At 43.4% G+C, this 22010-nt stretch overlaps 2 protein-coding genes across 4 annotated transcripts; one reads left to right on the forward strand and one right to left on the reverse strand.

Moving 5' to 3' along the window:
* Positions 1-494: 494 nt before the first annotated feature.
* scyl3 (SCY1-like, kinase-like 3) lies at positions 495-8688 on the reverse strand. Its single transcript, XM_061825460.1, has 14 exons — positions 8255-8688; positions 6457-6634; positions 5897-6082; positions 5703-5816; positions 4294-4350; positions 4085-4187; positions 3895-4006; positions 3749-3826; positions 3505-3644; positions 3249-3427; positions 2208-2379; positions 1967-2131; positions 1099-1757; positions 495-965 (listed from the first exon to the last, which is right to left on the reverse strand). Exons 2-14 carry the CDS (start codon positions 6619-6621, stop codon positions 897-899), a joined length of 2199 nt encoding a protein of 732 aa, XP_061681444.1. The 5' UTR covers positions 6622-6634; positions 8255-8688; the 3' UTR covers positions 495-896.
* Positions 8689-9180: 492 nt separating this feature from the next.
* On the forward strand, positions 9181-21246 carry lpxn (leupaxin). 3 transcript variants are annotated; one of them, XM_061825462.1, is made up of 10 exons: positions 9181-9363; positions 9464-9531; positions 10373-10440; positions 12559-12614; positions 13813-13903; positions 14157-14372; positions 15002-15175; positions 16932-17013; positions 17088-17236; positions 18774-21246. In XM_061825462.1, the coding sequence occupies exons 2-10, from the start codon at positions 9519-9521 to the stop codon at positions 19038-19040; spliced, it is 1116 nt and encodes a 371-aa protein (XP_061681446.1). In that variant the 5' UTR covers positions 9181-9363; positions 9464-9518; the 3' UTR covers positions 19041-21246. The 3 variants fall into 3 exon arrangements, with proteins under 3 accessions (XP_061681446.1, XP_061681445.1, XP_061681447.1); XM_061825461.1 differs by having other exon boundaries at positions 9181-9531; XM_061825463.1 differs by lacking the exons at positions 9181-9363; positions 9464-9531 and having other exon boundaries at positions 10372-10440; positions 13806-14372.
* Positions 21247-22010: the final 764 nt, after the last annotated feature.

The raw sequence follows: 22010 nt of genomic DNA on the forward strand, positions 1-22010 counted from the left end.
CAGAACAGGGTTCACTTTACAAAACAATTTTGAGTTTCAAACTGGGATTTCATAACTCTAATCAAGAATGCAGAATGCTACGCATCTATGCATTTACTAAATTCACAAATTCTGTTTTTATAGAGAAGTCTGGAAACGAGGATCTGGAAATGTATGGAACTTTAAAATCCAAATTGAGTAGGAAGTCTGTTTTATAGCTAAATATTTACTGTATTATTACATTATTAATTACAATGTTTATGTATATAAATAAGGTAGCGATGAAAATCAATTTCTTAGAACATTTTGATGTTCCTGTACGTTTAATGAGTCTGTATAACACACTGTTCACTTTTTGATTGAACGACTGATATGAGTAATTGTTCAATCACAACTTTGATATGAGCCAAAATTAATAGACCAATTACTCAAACTAAATCTGAAATTTCAGCAGATGTCACTTGATCTACGTGAATGTTGTGCCAAGCGCAAGTTTAAAAGAGAACAAAAATCAGGTCTGTGTCCAGTTTACGCTTTATTTCACTAGCGAGCCCTCCAAAAAGCCACTAATAAATTAATCTCATGCCCTTCACATTCATTCAAAGTGCAAGAGGCCTTCTTGGGCATCCAACCTCACAAAGATCCCCTTAGCAAAGTTGGCACATAATGATTTCTTTTCACCTCGTATGTTCCATCATCATCATCATCATCATTCTTGTCAGTTGACAAGAAATTAAAAATGGCTTCATTTACATCCCCACCTACCTGATTAGCACCGATTCCTTCCATCTGAACGAACAAGCAGCCAAGTCTTTGTTCTTGAGTCAAAAATCGAGAGTTGGTACAGGATAAGTGTTTTTTTTTTTTTTTTTTTTTGGGGTGCAGGCGAGTGCTCCATCGTTGCTTCCCGGCAAATGTCATCCCCAACCATTGTCGTCCTCCCAGTTGAGGTCGTCGCCGTCGTCGCCCCAACCGTCTCCTTCAGCCTGCGAAACAGAAAGACACGTTTTTGGTGGTCGGACCGAATTTGTTCTGTTTCTGTCCCAACGGCTTTTCCTCCGGCGTCTGTTTATCCTGTGGGAATCAGCTGGTCTGACAAACACCGTGTTGTGCGCTCACCTCAGGCAGACTGGCAGCAGCAAACTTGGCAGACAGCAACATTGTCGTCATGTCGACGGCAGAGTCGTTTGACGTCAGTCCCGCGCGCTCAAGCGTGAGCAGAGCCGGGGACGACATCTTGATGTCCGGCACCATGTCCGCAAACAAATCTAGCTCTGGGTCTACTTCTTTTTGCTGCTTCTTCTTCACCTTGATGGTGAACTCCTCCCCGAGACCTCCCGAGTCCCCGCGGTTCTGCGGCCCGGCGGGCTTAGGGTCCACTGGCGGTCCATTGGCCGGTCGTGCCGCTGAGGTCAGTTTCAGGGGTTTGGAAGATCCCGATCTTAGCGTCTCTGCGCTTTGCTTTCCAGCAGGCGTGGCAAACACAACTGAAGCTGCAGGAGCGGCATCGCTTGTGGCTTCCGTTTCCTCGAAGTCATCCCAAGGCTCTTCATCTGCATCTCCTACAGCCTGGCACGTTCTGCCGGCCGGACCCGAGGCCTCGATGAGGATCTGGACCGGCTCCCTCTTTCGGTCCTCGCCGTCGTCTGGATCGCTCCAGTCGGGCCAGTCCTCCCCGCGGCCTTTGGCCGAATGCGGCGCCTCTCCCGGGCTGCAAGCGTCCGTGTCACCGAGCTGGCGGAAGCCATTTAAGGGCAGGGACGTCGGTTTGCTGATGCCTGTGACGCAAAGACGCTTGGCTGTTATCACTTCAGAAATACACTATTTATCGCTCATGTTTTTAAGCATCACAGTGATTTTTGTCATGATGTTTTGCTTTGTTTTTGTCTCTATATTGTATTACTTTCACCTGCGTTAATGTCTATGTATGAAGATGTGGAATGCGCATGTAAACCATTTTTAAAAAGTCCACAAAAAGCTGTCACACCTGATGTCGGCTCCAGCTTGCAGTTTGTTGAAATGTCACTTTTTCCCCAAAATCGACCGCTGTTGCCCTGAACGAGGTCTTCCGGCGGTCTGGGGAACAAATTCAAAACCTTGGAAGGCTGCTCTATCAGCGGATAGGAGCCTCCGATGATGTGGACGGGTGACACTACGAGGGGAAAATAAACGTTCAGCCCCCAAACCGCCATCTTACACCGGGTGCCCTTTTTGCGGCGTCGACCTACTTTCCGGCGTGGCCTCTGCCGACCTGGTGAACTTGGGAGTGGTGCGTTTAAAGACCTTGGTTCTCTCTCCTCCGACCACCACCTGAGCCCCGAGCAAAGGGACCAACACGGCCAGACTCTGCAGCGTCATAGCGACCAAGGCGTCGTTGGTGTCTCTCATTCCGAGCAAAACCTGCAGACGGAAAAGAAAAACTGGTTCTGATGATCGGTTGTGCAAACTGGCAAGAGGATTGATCACAATTCTGTCATGTGGACCTTTTGGCTTAGTTTGAATGGTTGTTTTAGTTTAATTGTAAAATATATAATTGAAGACCCATTAAAATTAATTGCATTGGGCAATATATATATATATATATATATATATATATATATACACACACACACACACACACACCACACACACAGTGAACAAAATAAGTATTTGAACATCCTGCTATATTGCAAGTTCTCCCACTAAGAAGTCATGGAGGGGTCTGAAATTTTCATCGTAGGTAGAGAATCTAAAGAGAAAAAGAAAAATCCAGAAATCACAATGTATGATTTTTTTAGCAATTTATTTGTGTGATCCAGCTGCAAATAAGTATTTGAACACCTGGACTTTTACAGGCGGACTAACAAGTCTTTGAGGGTCAGAATTCTAGCTGATAGACAGGTGTACAAATACTTATTTGCAGCTGTCTCACACAAATAAATCGTTAAAAAATTATACATTGTGATTTCTGGATGTTTCTTTTTAGATTATCTCTCTCACAGTGGACGTGCACCTAGGATGAAAATCTCAGACCCCTCCATGATTTCTAAGTGGGAGAGCTTGGAATATAGCGGGGTGTTCAAATACTTATTTTCTTCACCGTATATTCAAGAATGCGTCCCCCCAAAAAAGACAAACAAACAGAAAACAAGAAAAAAAGGGGAAAATATGACAAAAACAAATGGAAATAGGCAATTGGCGAATGTGCGGGTGTCCTCTGTGGATTCTTCTTGTGTTGCGTGTGCCCTCTTCCCCCAAAAGAAATCAACTTTATGAAAGTCGCAGGGCACCTGAGGTAGAATCTGGATCTTCAGCTCCTCATGGGAGAAGAAGGGAGCGTAGATGTGGATGTTGGCCAGCAGCACCATCCGCACGTGCTCCTCGTTGACTTTGAAGAGCTTGAGCAGCTGCGGGATGACGTGCTTGCGGTAAAGGGCCACAGACAGCAGGCACTCTTCGCCGCCGCAATCTGTCCCGGCGCACGAGAGGAGAACCTTTCGGGAAATGAATTCCTCAAAGCGTCACCTCATCCGTCTTCTGTCTTACCTTTCTTTGGCTTAAGGAGATGTGGCAAGAAGCTTTTGACGGCCATCGGCTCGGCAAACACCAGGGAGTTGAGCAGTTTGGGGACCAGGCGAGCGGCGGTCAGTTCCTCGGGGAGGCTTTGGACTCTGTCAAGAAGAAATCTACGCAAACGAGAAAACCAAAAAAATATATGTCCAAACAAATTTCATATGAGGAAGCAAAAGTACTAAGCACGAGCCTAATGAATTTCAACCATGCGCCTCACTTGAAGAACTCGTTTTTTTCTTCCTCGGTTTTGAGCGTGAGGCTGGTCAGAAAGTTCATCACTTCCAGAAAGTCGTTCCTGCGCAGAAGAATGAGCGTGCCCGCGTTTTGAAACAAATAACAGCTCGGCCAGCGACGACAACGCACCTGAAAAAATCATGAGTCAGCAAGGAGCTGAGGGAAGGCCGACGGGAGGGGTCAGAGTTCAGCGGGCCCGCCTGCAGGGTCTTTTTCAGACTGTCGGACAGCTCCTGCGAGACTGGACAAAGAGGGACGAACCCTATTATTATTAAGACATATTTGGCTTATTAAAGATGGAAGCAGGCATTTCACTTACCGTAACCATTCAACAGAGGCAGGAGGGCCTCGAGCATGGAGCCAAAAGAGTAACAATCTCGAGAGTGGGCGTGTTTATCTGGAAGCATTTTAAAGCCCTCCACCTGAAAACAACACCTTATTTTAGGACCCCCCCCCGCGTAAAAAAAAAAAAAAAAAAAGACGTCTTCATTGTGATGATTGGGGGAGGCGTGTGTACAATATGCTGACCTGCTCCTCTGGAGGAACACAGCTGGCATCTCTCACGCTCTGAATGCTCACAAGAAACTGAGAAGAACATCACGCATCATATTTGGTGTGGAAATTTGACAGCAACAAGTTAGTTTTTCAAATACATATAAAGCTTTATCTGAAATCATGTGTCCATTGAAATGAATGGAAATCAAATCTTCACAATGATTGGCCTCTATAGTATATGAAAACTTGTAATAACATGGTTTAAAAAAATTTAAGTATGTGGTTTGCCACTTCCAATGCTCATTGCCATTTTGCGCCTCCCGGTGTGCCAGCCTTGGCCACCAAGGGGCAGTATACGACAGACATACATGATGCATGAAGAAGAGTTTCATAACATAGTAACTTGGTAATCTGCGGTAATACGTTGTTTTTCCACAGAGGCTAAAGAACACAGTAAGTAACGTGACTGTATATTGTGTCTGTGGTGGCCAAAATGTGAACTGCTTGTTTTAAAGAATGCTCAAAATATAAAGTGCAGTGCTACTTTGACTCACAAGTGGACCAACTTCAAAAGGGAAATCCACCAGTTTGCATGAACAATGAATCCAATTGGTCATGCAATATGTACTCTATTTTGACAATGTGATGTTAAATCCGCTCTCATTTAATCGTGTTTTGAGAAGATTATTATCGACAATTACGAATTTTCAGGGGCGCTGCCATTTTCGTGAGTCGGCGCCGCCTAGAAGCCCAGCTCGTGGCCTGCCGCCACCCGCTTCGTTAGCCCCGGACACCAAAGCTAAGCTAAAGCCCTCCCCGGACGTCGAAGCTCGGCTCGCAGCCCGCCGCCAGATCTCGTGGCCCGTCTTCAGTGACAGCGGAGGCCTTTAGCCGCCGGAGCTCGCTCGTCATACTCCGTGTCATTCCTGTCCGAAGAGCCATCCGGGCCTGCTGGCCCGGAGCTAAAGGGGCCTTTGTTTTTACGCACTGAGTAGTCAGACTCCGGTGTCATTCCGCCAGAAGAACCATCCGAATATTCAACATTAATTACAGCCACGGGTTCAAATCTGTATGAAAGTATTCCTCCGTCTTCCCGATCAACCAATGCTACTTTTTCTTCATCAGATGAGGATAAATCCGAGAAATCACCGCTGGGCATAATGTAATCGAGCCTTTGGTGTGCACCTTACACGTCACATTGGCGCACCTAAGTCATGTGACTCGCGAAAATGGCAGCGCCGCTGAAAATTCGTCATTGTCGATAAAAATCTTCTCAAAACACTATTAAATGAGAGAGCATTTCACATTGCGTCGTCAAAACAGATTACATATTACATGACCTATTGGATCCATTGTTCATGCACACCAGTGGATTTCCCCTTTAAGTCTTGAGAGTTATGAGCCATCGCATGATTTGCTTGCTACACATCACCTTCTCCTACCTCTGGAGTTGCTTCAGAGAACTTGCAGACCGTTTCCATCCCTCCTAACTTCCAATGTCCATCTTCACTGACAAACACCGACGAGATGCACACGTTGTTGTGGCTCGATTTACCCTGGTGGTTCAGGACGACAGGACAAAAAAAAAATCAAATATTTATCTATTTTTTGCAATACTGTTTCTCAAACGACTCACTCTCTCGTGCAAAAAGACGATCGCCTGCAAGAGGTCGTAGATTCCGGCGCAGATCTCTTCGGGGGTGAGGCTGTCCAGCAGCAACTCCAGAGGCTTGACGCGCTCCGTCACCAGGTGGATGCTGCCGTCCTGCACGGAGCAGGACAGGAAGCGCAACAGGCACGGGTGCCTCAGGGTCTTCAGGTGCTGCGGCAGATGTGAGTTTCATATTCCATTAAGAGCTGTGGACCTGGACTATTTGGGAGTTTATCATATAACTCTGTACTATTTCTTTCCGTGTCCTTTTAGGGCTGCAAGACAATGTGGGTTGAAAATGCCCAGAATGTCCTTTTCCAAACTATTCCAGTTGGTCTTTTACAAAGCATGCGGTGTCCTTTAATGTTTTGCTGCTCATTGTGAAGCGAAATTCAACAGGTGTTGGATTGTTGGCCAGCTAATAAGGAAAAAGGACGTTAGTGAAAATTAGGAGAGGAGAGGGCTGGACAGTGTTAATACCATAACCGTGGGTTCAACAGCTGGAATAAAGAGGTGAAGATTTGTATTTCTTTAAAGGAACGTACCTTAGCCGCTTTGTTGACCTTATCTTCGTTGCCGCGCTTGTGGACAAACACGGAAGCGACCTTCCCGTCCTGGAGGACGGCCGAGAACATGGTGAGACCGAAGGGCAGGCTCAGGAGCGGCTCCTCCAGCGTGCAGCTCCGCACGGCGCTGCTCTCGGCGCCCATGGCCACGTCGCACCTGGGGGGAGGCCGCGCGCAAAGTCATTTGCCGAGACGTCACCCAGCCAACGATGTCGCTGCAAATTAGCTCAATGATTAATCGACCGTCACAACAGTTGCCAATTTGATTATCAATTAGTCATTAACTAATCAATTTGTTGAAGTTCTATTAATTGTATCAGTTTTTGGCAGAATATCTGTGCCAAAATGTTCACTTTTAACAGACATTTCAAGGATTTTCTTTCACCAAATCTCGTTAACAGAAACTGAACAATGGTTAATTACTTGCCTGCCCCTATTTTCTGATTGTTTTTAAATACCATATTTACAGTATACTGTATATACTAATGATGGAATGAAGGAACACTTGTGCATTTGTAATCATTTATCATTTTTCACATTCCTAGCCCTCTGAGCCAAATCATAATTATGACGTGGCCCATGCAAAAAATGTGTCTTCACAGCCCTGCCATATTGCTTTGAAAATATTAAATTTAACCCATTGATGGGCGGCGTCCCATTTTGGGGACATCATGATTTTCACATCCTGCCATAATTTGGTATCAGGAGAGGTTAACTCATCGGTCAAAGTTAACACGGAGTTATTTCCCTTTCCTTCCTGACCTAACATGGCTGCCTCAAGTACACATGGAGCGGTTTCCAAGAGAAGAAAGGGCGAAAGGTCAGTATGCAACCAAGTTTGTCTTCAAAATGCTAATCCATCAGTATTATTCATGCGTAAGTGTCATTCTAGAATAAGAATTAATTAATAAACATATCTCTAGTATGTACCACTTCACAGAACTGATAACATATCCGTTTTAGGACGCTGCCCGCGGGAGGGTACATCTTTTTTGCCCTTTGTTTTATGCGTTAAACGAAAAAGAAGTGTTATTTCCTTGATTCTGGCCTGTTAGGAGACTTTTATCTCAAGGCAAAAAAATTGCCACCCTCCCCACGAATGGGTTAAAGAAATAGATTTGTTAAAAGTCACTGATGGTGTTGTGGTGCTTTGGCCCGATCACGGTGCAGGCGTCACGGGTTCGGCTCCCACTCGGTGGCGGTGTCAATGTGACTGCGTCTATATGTGCCCTGCGACTGACTGGCGACCAGTTCAGGGTGTCGTCCGCCGATCGCCCAAAGTCAGTTGGGATAGGTTCCAGCATGTGGCGACCCTTGTGAGGATAAGCGGTATTGAGAGATGAAGGATGGACATATGGACTCAAAGACCCAGCGTTGAAACTGCTGTACACTTCCCATCTCTCTCTCTCTCTCTTTTTTTTTTGTACTAATAACAATGGCAAAAGCAAACGCACAAAGAAAACAATGCTCTCTCTCTCTCTCGCTCTGGCGTGTTTTTGCCTTAACTGGAAATCATAGTAAAAATAGATACCATACCACACGCATATTGTACCACTAACTGGGATAACATTAATTTCACCTTACGTTAGGATGAAAATTGAATGTGAGCACTCCGTGTTTGTAGATGTAATGAGTTAAGTTTCAGCAAGTCCTGTAAACGGCATTTTTGCAAAGCAGAAAAAAACGAGACGTGACATGTAAATTGCCCATCGTGATCAACAGCTACAATTCTGTTCCAAACACACATGTAACACTTGATCTTGTGGCCACCATTTACCTGCTCGAGTCCACAGGCAACGAGGAAGACGTTAGCCAAGCCTCGTTAGTTTCCTTGCCAGCTGGCCATTGCGCCGTCTCGCTGTAACTCGGACCACGTCCAAACCACCATGCAGCGCTTAATGACCCTTATTAATTCACGCGAACGGAATAAAAGGTCGAGTCGTTGTTTACAAAAACGAAAGCGAGCGAATGAGGTTCACGTCCACCATGCTAACGCGCCGTAAACACGAACACTTCCGGCATGGATCAGACTATCGCAGTACATTCATGACGTTGACAAATCCCCAATTATGTCAAGTTATTAGACGTGTTTTAAAGTAAAATATATGAAAACCCCCCAAGATCAGAAAGACTTCATAAAATAGATGTTTTTTTTGCTGATATGATAAATCTGGACAAAATATGAACCACCCCTGTTTGCATTGCTAATGGTCTCGACTCCAGTGGTGTGAGGCAGTGACGCTCTGGCAATGTGACTTCTGCCATATGGTGGCCACCAGTTGCATCAAACTTCTCCTCTTATCCATCAGATTCAACTATTATTCAAAAGAACATCCATATAGTTCATGCATGCATTGCACTCTTTGGAATTACTCGTATTTTCTCTTCTTCCAAGTGATAAAAGAATCATTGCAGTGATAAACTAATATATTATAAAATGCATAAAACACATTCGGAAATAAAAACCCCCTTTTAAAAATGTTTTAAAAAAGATAAAATATTTATCAAAAATGAAAGCAGCAAAATTCTTCATTTAAAGGTTACAATTTTGGCTGCAGTCTTTGTATGTGGATTTTCTATATGGATATAACAGCATGGTTGACGTCAAAAGCATTTTCTTAATAGCATTTTTGCCCACGTCATTTTTTGAAAGCACAACAAACTTAACAAACAACAAGAGCCCAGTTGCGCCGAAATTTGACAAATTACCATGGATGTGTATTACTTACAATCTGCATAGGGATAAAGGAAAAACAAAACAAATATTAGCTAGTAGTGTGTGTTTACTTTTTTTTTTTTAAAACAGATATTATGACAGTAAGTTCAAATAGGCAATTTTGCAATTCGGCGGTCAAACTATTAAGTTTGGTCACTTTTTATGTGAAGGTATGTGCATGTAAGGGATGAGTTTAAGTGAAAAAAAAAGAGTGAATTCAAAAATGTCAACAGAGGAAGTGAAGATATGACTTGTGGCCGGTTTCTTTAGCAACAAAGCAGTTGCAGAAAAACAACATTCAACACAGATTCATTCTGAGAGAAACATGGACGAGCTCGGTAAGGGAAATTTTGTCATTTTAAGTGATTCTCAAATAACTCAGTTGACCCGGACGCAAAACCAAAGTGATATTTACTCATAGAATATATTTTATCGGCAATCTACATGCTACAGTACATAAAAGTATTTTTTCCAACATTACGAATATTAACGTTTTTGTTGTTATTATTATTATTATTTTAAATTTGCTGTGTCATCGAATGACTAACTTAATGGTGCAATTTCACAACCTGATGAGCTTCAGTGCTAAAACAGTTGCGTCCAAAATATGCATCGATAAAGAGTTTGTTGATAAATCGTTTAGCACCATTGTTTTCTTAACAATTGTACAAACAATGATAATTTAATCCTTTTAACACTAAAATGCTCCCATTTAATGGACATTCTCTGAGGTATTCATTAAACATGACTGTTTTTGTGGTTCTTTCTACTGTGACATTACATAACATTTAGCAAAATGAGTTGGGCAACAATATTTGCAAAAGACTGATACAATCATCATAAAAAAACGTATGGTTTGATTACCATTATGCTATCATTAATATCTGTACAGGTTCACCGAGCGAGAAATAACCAAAGTACATATTTGCCACGAGATTCTTTCAGCAAATTTGACTTCTCTAAAAAGTTCTGAGATCACTTCCTGTGGAAATGTTTGCAGAAATGAACCTCAAAAAGAAAAAAAAAAACCCGAAAATCATCTCTTGCAATCCGAGATAAGCTTTACAGGAAACAGAATCATGCCAACTGGGTATACTGCCAAATGTTTTGGTGAATGAGTAGACCACAGCGTTTCAATGAATCAAGTCGAATGTTTGAATATGCAGTACTGTGTTCCAGATTTGCTTTTGGAGGAGCTCGCCCTCAATCCGACTACTTCAGAAGGCAGTCGTGCAACCGCTGGAGAGGTAAACGCAAAGCAAGCACAAAATCCCACTGAATACCGCTAATAATTCTCATAATTCATTCATGTATTTAGTCAAAACCCTGCAAAGTGGATTTGTTTCGAAATACATTTTGAAAGATAAAAATGTGCTAACCCTGGGAACGATATAGAAATCAATTGTAATGAAAAGTGGGATTTTTAGTCTGTTTTAAATAAGAAATAAAAGGCAGCCGGAATGGACCCATCCGTTTTTTCACCACAAAACATGATTTTGACGTATATGGCTTCTTTTTGGAACTCCCGCCATGAAAATCCTCTTGAGGGATTTGTTTTGGAGAAGAAGCAGGAAGTGATGTTAACAGCAGAAGCGCACTCAGGCGGGCTCGTGTGTTTATACCAGTTTTACCTGCGGGAAGGTAGATCTTTGTTTCCTTCATGTAAGCCAAAATGCCGGCTCGTTGTATAGCTGAATATTGTTCAAACACTTGGGAGGATGGATTTACTCTTCATACTTTTCAAAAAGACCCGGTTCATCATGAAAAATGGATTGCACAGGTGCAAAGGACGAGGGCATCATGGGTTCCAAATGACAGGAAGCTGTGTATAGAGCTACTAAAAAAAAAAAATAGTTTGGGGGGGGTGTAATCCTCTCAGAATGTAACAAAAGATCCGGGTACAAGTCAGGGGTGCTAAATGTGTCGATGTGCGAATTGGCACCGCGTCCGCCGGTCATGAATTCGGCAGCACGTCCGCCGATCACGGCTTCGGCCGGGGTGCCTCATCGTGGCGGTCGATCCGGGCCGCTTTGCAGCGTTGTTGTTGCTCACGGCTGAGTGCGCCGCTGTCGGCAGCGTTGTTCGTCACCACCGCCGTCCATGGCGTTGTTAATCACCGACAGCGTCGGCAGCGTTGTTTATCCGTTCATCACTGACGGCAGCGTTGAACAACGCTGATGGATGAACAACGCTGCCGACGATGGCGCTCTCAGCTAAGAGCGACAACAATGCCGTAAAGCGGCCTGGCTCAGCCCCGAAGCTGTGATCGGCTCATCAAAGCCAGGTCGCAGTGGCTCGTCGCGCCCGGGCTAGGCGTTGTCGTCGCTCGCAGCCGAGTACGCTGCAAACTGTTGGGGAGTCTGTTGTTAGTTACAAGTGATCCGCATATCATCTAAATATGGCTCAAAACAATAGAGTAATATTGCCCCGGTCACTTCACTCGATTGTGAGATGTTCTCTTCTTCGAAAAGAGCTTCCGTGTCAGAAGGGGCGTCGGAAAAATCCCAAAATCTCTGTTGTTCCTTTCCCATCACAGGTGCCACTACGTGTTTTCAATGTCAAATGTCCCAGTGTAACATCTGCTGATGACGTTGTAGGCAATATGGCTACCAACTTTGCGCATGGATGACGCCCTCGCCGCTCATATTTATTTCTTTGTATGGACATTGAAGTGAATAATGTTATATGTATTTTTCATTCCAATATCTATTTTACAATGCAGTGGGGCTTGAAACTGTTTTCCGTAATTTTGGGGGCTGAGTGATTCTTTTTGGATTCCAGCATGAGTCATCCTTTTGCTGCTGTATAAGAGGAAGAAAATGGATGGATGGATGGATGGATGGATGGATGAAGAACCGAGCACCTTCTTTGGCATCAACTGTTATCAGGCGATGTTGTAAACGTTCAGTTAGCCACTTCATCAAAAATGCACCTACCCTTTGGAAAATCCGCTTGCCTGGTGGCTTTAGAGTGCCTCGTTGAAGGCTGTGCACGGACGCATTATCACGGGGAGAGGCGGAAGAACTGTGACAATGGTGTAAGTGGTTACTGGCAGCCCCTACGAACCGCCCCTGTGGTGCCAAATTTACACATTGATTTTCACCTTACAAGGAGTTTACAAAATGGATAAAACATTTCAATAAATAATTTTAAGACAGAACAATGGCAAAATAATGCAACAAATATTACAGGAATGTTGACAATGTAACTGTTCGATAGGGTTATGCAGCCACACCTTTATCTCACATTAATCTCTCAACCACCAAGTAAACCACTGCAAGACTGAATATTGAAACATTATCATTTAAAATGAATAAACTTATATTTTGCCGGTTTATTGATTTGCTCTATTTATTTTTCTGCAGGTGTCAGCTGCAGCCAGCACTAAGACTAAAAAGGGGTCTTGCCTGAGAATTTACAGGTGTGCACTCATTTAAATACAGCACAAATACAATATCCACAGCTGAGCGCAAGCCATTGTTTTTCGTTTTTGCCCGTTTTGAGAGCAATCATATTTGTACTCATCCATTCCTGGATCTAACTCAGGGGTCACCAATGCGGGGCCCGCGGGCGAATGGTAGCCCGCAAAGACCATATAAGGCACCTGTGTGTTATGTTCTAAAAATACCATAGGCCACAAATTGTTACTATTATTTGTCCTTTAAGTCCTGAATCTGACTTGCATATGTGAAATAAAATTTTAAAATACCCGTAATGCCATTTACTACCATAAATTTAAAACAAAAATATTTTATGTACGTGTAATGAACGTAGCCCTTCATACGATCGGTGCTTACGAAGTAGCCTTCAGCCTCAAAAAGGTTGCTGGGCCCTGGTCTAACTGTTAACATACCATAATTTCCAGCCTACAGTTTTTTTGTATTTTGTAATTTGTAAAGGAAATACCATTTGGTACATACAAAAGTCGCACCTGTGTAAAAGCTGCAAGTGCCCACGTTTAAACCCCAATTGAAACACGAGATATTTATAAAGAAAGACGGTACACAGAAAGAGTTTCCAAAGTTTAAATACCTTAGATTATCTTCACATAGCAACAACGCAGTAGCACAACCAGCCCTGGTAAAAAACAAAACAAAACAAAAAAACAACAACAACAAACATACCGGTAAAAAAAAAAACAGCCGCGGCAGCTACACAGTAGCAACATGGTAGCACAGCACTAATATTAAAAAAAAAAAAACATACCTAAATCACTGAGACACGGCAGTAACACAGCAGCAACGCGCTAGCACAGCACTAACGCTAGCGCAGCACTAACAGGGCCGGTTAAAAAAAAAAAAACATACCGGTAAAAGTCACTTCCTCGGCACATATATTCCACCGGTCTCACTCTAACCTTTTCCGCTCGAGTGCTCCCTTCCAGCTGTTAGAAAAAAATCAAATCAAACAAATCAGCCGCATAAGACGCATGGTTGAAAGCGTGTGAAAAAAGTCGTGGCTTATAGACCAGAAATTACGGTAAACGTTTTATTTGCCTGTCTGTGTAGGGATTTTTCAACACGTATTATTTACTGTATACACATTTTCTGGGATCCCTCAAACCTGGAATTTGAACAGGGCTTGAGTATCTAACATTTGTGGTTCTTGTGAGGTTTCAGTGAGCCACCCCCTCCGGAGGAGGCTTCCCAGGACTCACCCACCATAGAACTGGACTCAATTTTGCAAGATCTGCTGAGCCTAGCATCAGAGGTGAGTCTTGTATTTCTTTACATCTACCTGACCGAGCTTTCTGTGTGACTGGCAATCGGTCCAGGGTCAAAAAGTCATCCGGAACAGTCCCCAGCTCACCTGATAAGCAGTTCATGAATGGATGGCAGAATCTGTGAACTTTACCACTCTCATCAAAAGGGGGCAGCATTGTTCCACTGAGCCCACTGATGCCACATCATGTCGGCCCGTCGCTCAGCTGACCTTTGGTCAAACGCCTCTTGTGTCCTCGCAGGAGGCCGCGGCTTCTCCGCTTTTACAGGAGCAGTCTGGTGAGAAGAAAACAAAAGATGGACGTCGGGATTTCGACGCAAAGGCTTCAGCGAGCGGCAAAGACGCAGAAAGCGTCTCTTGTCTTCTCGGAGGGCTGAGCGCTGACTTGGAAAAGATCGGCGTCCACACTGCAGCCAAGGGCCGCTGTGCCGCCTGTAACAAAGTTATTGTGGGGAAGGTACGACAAAGCTACACAAGCAACGTTAACCCGGAAGGAAACGTGTTCAAGAGGTCTTCAGGGAAATAGCCTTTGATTATTGTTAAATTGTGTGAGAGCCTTGTGGACTTGTGTACTTATGTGTGAGAGGATTTCAGTAAAGTGTAAGAGTATAAACAAAACAACTGCAATAGTTCTGTGAGATCATTCCAGAGTTTAATGTGAAATGTCTGATTCGTTTATGAGTGTTTCAGTGGTGTGTGATCTCTGTAGTAATGTGTGAGAGGGAAAAACTTCAATTACTGTGAGGGACAAGATGTAGTAGTGGGACAAGATGCAGTTGTCTGAGAGTGTTCGCGCTTCAGCATCTTTCATTAGTGATGAAAAAAAGTTCTGTAGTGTGTGAGAGTGTTTCAGGAGTATGTGAAAATATTTGATTTGATGGTGAGAGCAGTTGCAGTTTTTTCAGTTGTATGTGAGAGCGTTTCAGGAGTGTGTGTAAGAGTTCCGGTTGAGCGTGAGAGCATTTTAGTAGCGTGTGATGGCGTTTTTGTTGCGTATTAGATTGTCGATAATGTGTGTGAGAGACAATCCTGAATGGCGTCCCCGACGGATCCTCACGCGAACTGCTTCTGTGCCGTCTTGGTCAGATGATCACAGCCATGGGGGAAATGTGGCACCCGCAGCACTTTGTGTGCGCGGCGTGTAAGACGGAGCTGAGCACCGCAGGCTACTTCGAGAAGGAGGGACGTCCGTACTGCAAGAAAGACTACGAGGAGCTTTTCGCTCCCCGCTGCGCCTACTGCAAAGGGCCCATCGTGCAGGTGAGGACATTTGTTAACAGTTGCCCATATTCGAGCATCAATGGACCCAGACAATTGCAAGGCAGTCACTCACATTTGATGAGCGCGACTGCGCTCGAGCGCCTTCGCGCTCGCAAATCTGCACAGTCAAGTACGAAAAATCACGCTCGTAAAATTTGTTACGAGTAGAAAAAAATAGATACTGAAAGACGTCGCTTATTTTGAGTAGTCTTGACATTAATTTACGTGTTTATTTCATAAACGTTAACAAAACAAGCCTGCTCCTAAACAATCAGGAAACAGGAAATGCAAGTTAACCATTCTGAGCATGTTCGGAAGTTCAGGCCAAAAGCGCATGTTCCGAGCTGCTTCACGTACTGCAAGCACATTTAGGTTGAAAGTCATCAATGTCATGAGCCTCGCCAAGGGAAATTCAGTTACACTGAAGATATTTCTGGGATATAACACAGGTAATGTTTATTGATGAAAAATTTGAAATACCGTTTTTTACCATGTTCTACTAATATCAGTTGAAATTGGCAACTATCATTTCTGAGTTTGAAATTTTCATTTTCTATTTTAGTTATGTATTTGTTTTTTTTTATTTTTTAATTTACAGTTATGTTATATTAATCCAGTCAGTTATTTTAAGGTCTTGAGATTCCATCCCTAATCACACCTGCAACTTTATCTGCGAGCATGACTGACCACACCCGTATATTTTTCAAATGTGAGTGACTGGCAGTGCACGTACCCCCGACCCCTTAAAAAAACACACAAATTCACTCCCATTTAGTGAAGCTAACATACATGTGGGATAAATCCTTATGCAAAGCGACATATAAAATCTAGCACATCTATGCCATCACCATGACAACCCCAGATCACTCACTAACAATGTAATACAATGAACCCTTTCTGTATTCACCAATTCATTACGGAGCGTTTGCTCTTTTAAAAATCTTTTTATATGCAACCACGCTAAACTGATTTGAAATACATAATGCTAAATTAAGCCAATCCAAGTTAAGATCAACGAAGCTAAGTTAAACCAAGAGCAGTCCAGACAAGAGTATAAATTAAGCTTCGACTAAATGGAAAACATACTTACAAATAGCTAATACAACATAAGCGTCGTGATACTGTTACGTAAGCAACCTCTAGTTTCCATATCCCATTCATTTGGGCGATCACAGAATAACTAGAGCCTAGCCCAGCTCCTACACCTACCGACAATTTCGAGTCTTGTGTAGTTTTATTCCGCATGCAATACGGTACTCCCCAAACTCGTGGAGACTGATACAGCATACCAAAGCCAGTCATCGGGGGTAACCTGCAGTAACTTCTTCAAAGCCCGGCATAGTACTGGATATTTGGTAAAGGCAATAGTCCAAGTCACAGGTGTCAAACTCAAGGCCCAGGGGCCAGATCTGGCCCGCCACATGATTTTTTTTGTGGCCCGCGAAGCCAAATCTAGAGTGTCGATTTCCATGATTCTTGTAAAAATCTGTACCAAGATTTCAAATTGTCATGCATCATAAATGATAAAGTTGAGATATTACAAGCATTTTTTGTGTGACCACACATGAACAGTTGAAAAACACATGACCGTTGATTTCTGATTCCAAAACTAGCTCATAAATTGATTATGTAAATATGCTGATTAAATATATTTGTTCCACAGTCATAATGACCCTCTGAGGTAAACCGGAACAACAATGAGAAAAATGTGTTTGACACCCCTGTTCTAAGTAATCTGTTGCTATTTGTGTTGCAGAAGATCCTGACAGCCTTGGACCAGACATGGCATCCTGATCACTTCTTCTGCGCGCACTGCGGCGACTTCTTTGGCGATGACGGTACTACATACGACGAAAGCAGTGCTTCCGAAAAGTCAGCAGCCAATGAGGTCACTGCAAATGCGCGTTCAAAGGTTTCATGGAGAAGGATGGGAAGCCTTATTGCTCCAGGGACTTCTACCGCCTTTTCGCCCCCAAGTGCGCAGGCTGCGGGGGGTCAGTGATGGAGAACTACCTGACTGCAGCCAATGGCACGTGGCATCCGGAGTGCTTCGTCTGCGCGGTGGGCAAATTCTTACTCGTTCTTTATTACTGCAATTTCTACTGTCGATTTTTCAAACTACACATCTGTATTTTCTACCCCCTACTGGTTTTTTTTTCCACCCTCAGCACATTCAAACATGATGTAATAAAAGATAGAGAGGGCTCACGGCAACCGCTATTGAGAACTCGATTGATTGAGAGCTTTGGGTTAGCCCCCGACGACAATTAGTGGTGAATGTGTGCTGTGCATATAAAGCCACAAACTTCTGGTGTATAGAAAAAAAAAAAGTAAAATCTGAAAAAAACAAATACAGATGTATGTATGAATTAAAAATAGGCCTAAAAAAGTCATACAAGCCTGAGCTGATGTAAGCCTTAGCTCATGCTAGTTATTTAATAAAATGGGTGGTAGATTTATTCCCCCCGAGCTGTATCAAGCTATCAAAATGTGAATTGTATCTTCTTCTTCTTCTTCTTCTTCTTTCAGCTTGTCCCTTTCGGGGTCGCCACAGCGTGTCATCTCAGATGAACGCACATATATGTTTGGCACAATTTTTACGCCAGATGCCCTTCCTGACGAAACCCTTCTCAGGGAGTGGAGGCCCCAGTGGGATACAAACCACAACCCCTGGTTTACCAAACCAGTGCTCTAACCACTGAGCTACGGGGCCTCCCAAAACGTGAATTGTATATTGACAGTAAAAAATGAAATGGCTTTAAAGTTCTTTATTTTTTAAAGTTTTGCTGCTAGAGGGCACAACCTTTTTAGATTCTATGCATGCAGCAGAATTTCACACCTTTTACTGTCTTCTGTAACGCTGCCTTGCTACGTTAAATGTTATGTGTGTGTGTCGGTCAAACTACTATTTTTTGAGGCGGGGTCAAATTGCGTATTTCGTCACAAGAAGTGTCGCAACTGTAGCTACGTAGCTCAATTCAAACTTTCAACTTTCACCTGTCAATCAAATACTTCTACAATCTGGAAAAAACATTTATGCAACGTTTTTTTTTTTTTTTTATCAACTTCCTTTTGCCTAAACCTCACAACATGATTAAGATGTGAAAATGTATCATCTTAAAGCCTCCGGTGGTTGTAAATATCTAACTGGCTCATCCCTGTGCTTTTCACTTTGACAACGAGGCGCTCTAAAGTGGTCAGGTTGGCAACAAAACCACTGGCTACATGCTGGCTGTCAAGTCCGAGGTTTTTAAGATCATCTCCGCGCTTGCTCTTTCATGCTTGTCTGTGTGATGTGCACACACTCAGGGCCAACAATGAGGCCCTCTAAAGTGGGCACGCCATCAAACTATTTGAACGGAAGATGTATTTTCAGGGCGTAGGCATGGCGAGCTAGTTACTGTAACTGCACGTTGCAATGGCACTGGATAATTGCTGATGTAAGGTTCTTTAAATTGATTGTGTACTTTTATTTTTACATTTAACGACATAAAAGAGTTGAATAAGTACTTTTACCAGTCTTTTACCCCCGCAGCTTGGGGCAGCTTGTACTTTAAGTCGCGAGCATTAAATCCTTTTGCCACGCGTGCCCATCCAGGACTGTCTGAAGCCGTTCCCCGACGGACGCTTCATGGAGCTGAACGGCCGCCCGCTGTGCCAGACGCACTTCCACGCCCGCCAGGGAACCGTGTGCGCCCGCTGCCGTCAGCCCATCGTGGGCCGCTGCATCTCGGCTCTGGAGAAAAGGTTTCACCCGGAGCACTTTGTGTGCGCCCTCTGCCTGCGGCAGCTCAGCCACGGAATCTTTAAGGAAAATAACGGGAGGCCATATTGCCCGCTGTGCTTTGACAAACTCTGTGTGTGATGTGGAAATGTGTAAATACACCCACATTATCACCGCGTTTGAATGAACTCAAATGGCACGAAAGTGGAATTTGCAAGAGGATATTTCCTTTTTTTCCATAATTTTATAATTGTCCTCTTTGTTACTACACACAAACCCTGAAAAAAGTATCCCATTGAAAACTATTTTTTGCAATTAGTTGTCACACATTTACTTCAACACAAACTAAAGGGGTTTGTGCGACTAATGGTGCTACTTCATCCCTATTCAAAGCACGCAGCTTTATATTTCAAACAATATGCCATATTCTTTTTAAAAATTGAAAGGACGCAGCAATATAGTCATGTAAATCTTTTTTTGTTTTGCAAAGGTGCCTTACTACTTATATAATGTCACTACTATAAAACTGGCTTTTCTAATGTTTTATATTTTGCCACCAGATTGCGCTACTTATTCCCATTCAAAGCATGCAGCAAACTTTTATGATTTTATATAAAAGGGCTTTGCTTTTGAAATAAATAATGTGCCAAACTGCTACAACTAGTGGCTTTAAAAATAGCCACGTTTCACATCCAAAGTTTCACACCTACTCTCGTGGCGGGGTACACCCTGAACCGGTTGCCAGCCAATCGCAGCGCACAGCGAGACAAACAGCCGCACTCACAATCACACCTAGGGGCAATTTAGGGTGTCCAATTAATGTTGCATGTTTTCGGGATGTGGGAGGAAACCGGAGTGCCCGGAGAAAACCCACGCAGGCAACGGGCAGAACGCGCAAACAGAGACGGGATTTGAACCCGTCTTCAGAACTGTGAGGCTAACACTTTCCAGTTTGAACTCAATGAGTGAGTTTTTCTTCGACGCAACCGCAGGACGTTCTTCAACTTATACAGTAACTGTAGCTTTTTCTCAGAATATGTTACAGGCAAAAATGCCACATGTGTGCTGTCCATGGTCAGAAAGCCGGCGATGCACAATTGACACCGAAGAACTATCTAACATATTTTCAGCCCCCATCCCTCCCCTCAAATCAGAAAATCCACGGATATGCGGTGCGTCGTGCATACAAGTCACCAAGACGTTTTTGCTCTGGCATTGACACACGCGTGTTGGGAGCGCGACCGTGCAACTGCATGCAGGACTTACATCACTGTGCACGCTGCCAAGCATCCAGTGGAGAGTCGAACTCTACACTCGTGGAAACTCAGTTTGTGGAGTGACGAAGCACCCTGATTCTCCACAATATCTGCAAGTCTGATGGATGAGCCTGAGTTGGTGTATGCCAGGGGGACGTCGGCTCTTTGGAAAACTTGATAGAGGAGGGATAAGACTCGGCTTTTCGACTTTGGCCTTAGTTCTGGGGAAGGAAAATCACTGGAAATAATCCATATAGTCATTCATTCATTATCTGAGCTGCTTATCCTCACAGGGGTCGCGGTGGGAATCACAGGGCGAATGGAGGCAGACAACAGTCGGACTAACAATCACACCTAGGGGCAATTTAGAGTACCCATTAATGCATGTTTTTGGGGATGTGGGAGGAAACTGGAAAGCCCAGAGAAAACACATGCAGGCGCGGGGAGAACATGCAAACTCCATACAGGAGGGGCTGGGATTTGAACCCCGAACCTCAGAACTGGAGGCTCACAGTCTAACCATTTGCTCCACCGTGCCGAATTCCAAATAGTAAGATATATAGATATAAATAACATTAACATGAATATATTTACAGTTTTTTGGTGTGTGTGTGTATGTTGTTGATATGGGCTTAACTCACAGACATGTTTGAAATGGGCGTTAGACATTTTAGTAATTTCTCTCCATTAATACATGCCGATGTAGGGTAATGCTGGCGTGAGATCGCCACACTCCCCCCTGCCGACACCCTCGCCCTCCCCCCACAGACGCCTTCACAGGAGCGCCTGGAAGATTGATGAAGAAAGAAAGCGGAAAGCACAAATTCGCTTTTACTGTAGCCGCGGCGCTCAAACAACTCGCCCCAGGCGACGAGAGATGGGTAGACCGCAAATTTCTCTCTTTTTTTTTAAGGAAATACTGTACCACTGATGTACTTTGAGTGTTGATTGATATGATTCATTAATTCTGATATAAAAATAACAAATAATATCCTCTTGGATTTCCTTTTCAGAATAAGATATTATTAATCAACATTATCTTGTGTTTGCACTGTTACCAACCATATTGCGAATTAAACTACATCGTGAAAATCTGCAGTTTATAGTGGTAGTATTTTTTTTTAACAATTTAAAATAACCACACATTTACTGATGAGCTGACAGAAAATCTGTGACATTCAATTTTGGTTTTTGAGGGTCAATGTATGCTGTACTTGACTGTTAACTTTTTAAATCGAACCGCCAAAACATGGCGTGATTGTCAAGGAGGAAGCGGATTGCTACAAATCGAGGAAAGTAAAGCAGAGACCCCGTTCATTGAGCGCACCCATGCGTTTCCACGACAGAGACTCTCTACACTTTGCTTTTTGGCCACAGAAACATCAGAAATTACAAATACAGTACAATAATTCCTCACAATAATCTTAAACAGTGATTGAACGACAGGAAAGATCACGTCAACAACATTCCAACTGGAAATCACAATGTCCCATAACTAGAGAACATTTTTTAAGAACAGGTACAACTATGCTACATAAATTATGTAGTCCTTGGCGGCCATGTTGGTGGCCCGTGCCTTGGTTTGTACTGCGATCGTACACAGCACTTACCAGTACTGTACAGCATTTTTTGGACTTTTTATGCTTCCCAATTTTTGTATGTGTCCAAAACTATTCACAATTTGTTTAAAAAGTGTATTCTAATTGGGTTAAATGTGTTTGAAGTGTGCGGGAGGGGTAAAACTTTGAAAAAATATGTTTTCAAAACATGTTACATGGTCATGAGCGATCGTAACTGTGGGCCAGATGTGCCACCACGAGCCACTGCGCTGCTAAATTGGATCATGATGAATTAA

The sequence above is a fragment of the Syngnathoides biaculeatus genome, chromosome 7 (assembly GCF_019802595.1).
Source record: "Syngnathoides biaculeatus isolate LvHL_M chromosome 7, ASM1980259v1, whole genome shotgun sequence".
In the NCBI taxonomy this organism is placed as follows: domain Eukaryota; kingdom Metazoa; phylum Chordata; class Actinopteri; order Syngnathiformes; family Syngnathidae; genus Syngnathoides; species Syngnathoides biaculeatus.